The following is a 5416-nucleotide window of genomic DNA, read 5'->3' on the forward strand; positions in this document are numbered from 1 at the left end:
GTGGATTGATTCAGTGACTGGGATAATTGGGATGGGAGTGTCGGAGACGGTGCGATTGGCACAGGACAGAGCAGAGTTTAGGGCTGTTGTACATAGGGTCGCTATGAGTCGCAAGCAACTCGACGGCACGTAACAACAACAACCACCCCACCTCCCACCCCCTTGCACATCCTCACCCATACTTGAGAGGGACTGGAAAGCATTGTGCTGAGTGAACTAACTCAGTCCCATAAGGACAAATACTGTATAAAAACCATTATTGAAGAATGAGTATCAGGATCGAAGGGAGGGGAGAGTGGAATCAGAAATATTTTATTAACTTTATCCTCCTCATATGTTTTTCTTGTACTCAGGCTCACTCAAGTCAGGCTTTTTAAAATTTTTTTATTGTGACTTTAATAAAAGTTTACAGAAAGATTGGGTTCTTACTCGTCCATAGTTGCACATTTTCCTCCCTCCCCATCCCAGCCCTCTCCCTTCCCGTGTTCCAGATTGTTGTTGTACATAGAATGCAGTCGTTCAGTCTTCTAGAGCATGCTGTTCAAGGCAGTAGCCAGTAGGCACATGCTGGTGAGCACTAAAAATGTAACCAGTCTGAATTGTCAGGCGCTGTGAGTGTGAAATATGTTTTGAATTTTGAAAACTTAATGTTAAAAAAAGATAAGGTATCTCACAAATACGTTTAAACATTACTCTTGAACATATTTGTTCTACATTGGGTTAAATGAGATACATTACTAAAATTATTAACTATGCCTGTTTCTTTGTATTATTAAAATGTGGCTACTAGAAAATTACATATGTAGTTCACATCAGATTGGTATTGGACAGCGCTGTGCTGGCGCTTGAAGGAAATGTTTAGATTTATAGTGCCATCTACTGGTCAACCTAAAGAAGACATCAATATCCAAGAATTTGAGTAGCCTTGGCTTCACAACACACAATCCTTTTTTCCCCAGAACTTTTCTTCACCAATGGCTAGAACTGAACTCTGCCTCAGTAGTCCTAGTAAGAGTAGTGGCACACTGTTGAAAGGTCCTGTACTTCATAGACGCTGTGAAGACCTAAGAGGGCAGCAGTTCCATTCTAGTGACTTTACACGTACCCATCAGTTGGTGTTCTTTTCTTAATGTGTCACAGGGGCTGTATCCAAGCACATAACAGAATATAGGGAGGATATTGACCCATGCATTTAGCATTTATGTTCGTTCTTTGGATAATGTGAGTTTGCATTGATTTGTCAAAAGTTTTAAAGTAGGAATCTTCCTGAGAGTAAATAACGCCTGTGTCTGTTATCTATTCCTGCATAAGCCCAAAACAGCAGTAACCGTTTTAACATATCTCCATTTCTTTGGGTCAAGAGCTTATTGCCTTTCTGGGCATTCCTGGCTAGGGATCATGAAGCTAAAATCTCATGGTAACCAGTGCTAAAATTATATGAAAAATAGAGGCCAGAGAATCTACTTCCAGAGTAATTCGTTCACTTGAGCTGGCAAGATGATGATGATGATGGTTGTTGGCCGTTGTGTGTAGTTCTCCTCTGTTTGAGCCTCTTCCGGTGCCTGCTTGAGTGTCACAAGGCATCATGGTAACTGATTTCTTCAGCATGGATGAAGAGGAAGCTTGAGTATTTTTTAATTACTTAGCCTGGAAGTTACACTCCACGGCTTTGGCTGCATTCTGTTGGGCAGGAGCCTGTAATATACACCCCATCTCCTGATAGAATAATATTAATAATTTAGGGTAATAGAACATAGGAGGTGGACTGGAAAATAAAATCTGCTTTAATTCCTAACATGTATAAAACTGAGGATCAGAAAGATTACCTCATTTTGGAAGTAAGGAAATTGATTCAAAGATATTAAGTTTATGCAGGATGTCTTATGTGTGGTAAGGTCAAAACCCAGTTCTCATGACTCCGAGTCCATTCTGGTATTCAAGTTGACCTCCATGTATCTGTCTCCCTGGTGCTATACATGAATCATCTCGATTAAACAATCTTTGTTTCATCTTCAGGATATGTAAGGCTGTCCTCTCAAGTCCAAACTTGTAATTTTATTTAGTTGAGGTCATTTGTCTTGTGGAAGTAAGTCTCAAGTAATTATAGGGTCAGGCCCTTTGTTACAAAACTGCTACTATAAAGAAAAAGTACTCATTTTTCCATACCATTTGTGTCAAAAACCTTGAGAATGATAACATACTGTAATTTACATATTCATGTTTTGTTTGATTGTCCAAAGAGTACTTATTTATTCATGGGAAAAGTAATTACTGCCTTCCTACACTGATTTCTATATTACTTGATCATCTTTTTTAAAAAAAGTGTTCGCTTTTTTTATGTTTCCCTTGCCAGAATTAAAACTCCAATCTAGCTGTTATAATCACATCTTAATATTCTTGGTTTCAGGTCAAACTCCCCTTTCCTGTAGATCAAATCACAGATCTTCCAAGGAATGATTTCCAGATGATGATTAAGATGCACAAGCTAACCTCAGAGCAGTTAGAGTTCATTCATGATGTCCGACGGCGCAGCAAGAACCGCATCGCAGCCCAGCGCTGCCGAAAGAGGAAACTGGACTGTATTCAGAATTTAGAATGTGAAATCCGTAAATTGGTAAGTTCACCAGTCTGCTGCAACCCACACCCTGAAATGAAACCAAGGCTAATGTAAAGTTACAATAGCAAAGGATGTAAAACCAGGCAACGGGTCACCCTTCAGGGAAGATTTCTTTTTGAAAGATTTTCCTACTGGCAATAATAACTTTGTGCCTGTCTGTGTGTGTATGCACACAGATGTGTGGTGTTTTTTTTATATAAGAATTCTGCATAAATAACACACATGAATATCTTATGAATAGCATATGATTGACGTGATAGGAGATTGCACCATTTTGGGGGGAAAACACATTTTTAGATGCAGTTGAGTCAGTTTCAATGCATGATGTTGCTTTTCTGTTGTTCTTGTTAGGTGCCGTAGAGTTGAGTATGGCTCATAGCAACCCTGTGAACAACATATCTGAACCCTGTTGTATCCTGTGCCATCTTCACAATCTCTCACACCTGAGCCCCTTGCTGCAGTTACTGTGTCTTATCTACTTGGTTGAGGGTCTTCCTCTCTTTCACTGTCACTTCACCTTCCCAAACATGATGTCGCTAAGGAATAACCTTTCCTAACAACATTCCCAAAGTATGTAAGACTAAGTTTTATCATCTTTGCCTTCAAAGATCACTGGCTGCACCTTCTACAAGACATCTGTTTGTTCTTTTGGCAGTTGATGGGATGTTCGTTACTCTTCTCCAACACCACAGTTCCAAAGCATCAGTTCATCTGCTTTCCTTGTTCACTGTCCATCTCTCAGATCATACCAAATGATTGAAAAGACAGTGGCCTGAATTAGGTGTTCCTTATTTCTCAAACTAGCATCATTGTTTCTCAATGCATGTTGTTTTTGTTGTTATTTGCAATTGAGTTGCCCACAGCAACCCTATGTCCAGCAGCTCTGAACCCTGCCCTGTCCTAAGCCAGTCCCGACACACCAACCCCCATTGCCTCAGTTACTGTATCAATTCATCTCATCAAGGATCATCCTCTCCTGCACTGTCCCTCCACCCTTCCAAGAATGCTGTCCTTCTCCAAGGACAGGTCTCTCCTAGCCACATGCTCAGAGTGTGTGAGACAAAGCTTCAGAATCTTAGCCTCCAAGGAGAAACAGGATTTCATCCTCTCTAGGACAGACCTGTTTGTTTTCTTGGTGGTCCATGGCATGTTCAAGACTTCTCCAGCACCACAACTCAAAGACATAAATTCTTTTGTCATCCTTAATCATCCAGCTCTCTGAAGCGTAATAGTAACTCTGAAGACCATGGCCTGGATCAGGAGCACCTTAGTCTCTAGGGTGACATCATTGCTTTTCAGCAGTCTGGAGAGGGCCCTGACAGCAGATTTTCCCAATGCTATTTGTCTTTTGATTTCCTGACTGCTAGTATTAAAAGAGTGTTGATTGTGAAGCTGAGCAAGCTATAATTGTTAAAAACCTCAGTCTCTCCTCCATCCATCATGGTGCTGCCAGTTGGCCCAGTGGTGAGCATCTTTGTCTTCTTGATGTTGAGCTTCAATCCATATTGAAGGCTACAGTCCACGACCTTCTGCAGCAAGCACTTCAGGCCGCCTTCAGTTTCAGCAAGCAAGGTTGTGTCATCTGTATATCGTAGGTGGTTTATGGATCTACCTCCAATTCTGATGCCTCATTCCTCCTCATAAAGCCTTTTTTCCCAAATAATCTGTTCTGTATATAGATTGAAAAGGTATGAACACAGAATTCATCACTGGCACACTCCTTTCTTTATTTTGAACTTTGCAGTGTTTCCCTGCTCTGTATTGAAGACTGCTTCTTGGTCCAAGTATGATGTTGTTGTTGTTGTGTGCCATCGAGTTGCCTGCAATTCATAATGACCCTCTGTACAACAGCTCTAAACTCTACCCTATCCCTTCTCTATCTTATTGCCTCCGACACACCTATCCCCATTACCTCAGTGACTGAAAAACTCCATCTTATCAAGAGTCTTCCTCTCCTGCGCTGTCCCTCCACCCTCCCAAGCATGACGTCACTCTCCAAGGACTGGTCCCTCCTTGCAACATGTCCAAAGTATGTCAGATGAAGCTTCATAATCCTTGACTCCAAGGAAGAGCCTGGCTTCACCCTCTCTAGGACGAACTTGTTTGTTCTCCTAGAAGTCCATGATGTATTCAGTACTCTTCTCCAGCACCACCGCTCAAAGGCATCAACTCTCCTTCTGTCATCCCTAGTCATTATCCAGCTCTCTGATGCAGAGCAAGTCATTGTGAAAAGTATTGCCTATATCAGGTGCACATTAGTCTCCAGCCTGACATACTTGCTCCAGTACTTTGGAGAGGTCTCTGAGAACAGACATTCCCAATGCAATTCATCTTTTCATTTCCTGGCTGCTGGTACCAAGGATGCTGATTTTCGAGCCAAGCAAACTGAAGCTGTCAACCGTCTTAATCTCTTCACTATCATGATGCTGCCAATTGGCCCAGTGATGAGAATCTTTGTTTTCTTGATATTGAGCCTCAATCCATATTGAAGGCTGCAGTCCTTGACCTTCTGCAGCAAGGGCTTCAGGTCCTCCTCAGTTTTAGCAACCAGGGTTGTGTCATCTGCAAAACAGATTGTTGCTGAGTCTACCTCCAATCCTGATGCCGCACTTCTCATAGAGCCCAACCTCTCAGATAATCTGTTCTGTATACAGATTGAAAAGATGAGGAGATAGCACACATCCTCGACACACACCCTTCCCAATTTTGAACCATGCAGTGTTTCCGTGCTCTGTTCTGATGACTGCCTCCTGGTCCAAGTGTAAGTTTCACATAAGCACAATCAAGTGTTCTGGGATT

The 5416-nt window shown here is 41.8% G+C and overlaps 1 protein-coding gene across 1 annotated transcript in view; it reads left to right on the forward strand.

The window, feature by feature from the left end:
• Positions 1-5416, forward strand: part of BACH2 (BTB and CNC homology 1, basic leucine zipper transcription factor 2) — a 255438-nt gene that overhangs the window by 223846 nt on the left and 26176 nt on the right. The window contains exon 4 of the mRNA XM_006881215.1: positions 2408-2614. Within this exon, the coding sequence (XP_006881277.1) occupies positions 2408-2614 (207 nt within the window). The remainder of the gene's footprint in view (positions 1-2407; positions 2615-5416) is intronic.

Source organism: Elephantulus edwardii, unplaced genomic scaffold (genome assembly GCF_000299155.1).
Source record: "Elephantulus edwardii isolate Elephantulus edwardi_28Jun2011 unplaced genomic scaffold, EleEdw1.0 scaffold00013, whole genome shotgun sequence".
Lineage (NCBI taxonomy): Eukaryota > Metazoa > Chordata > Mammalia > Macroscelidea > Macroscelididae > Elephantulus > Elephantulus edwardii.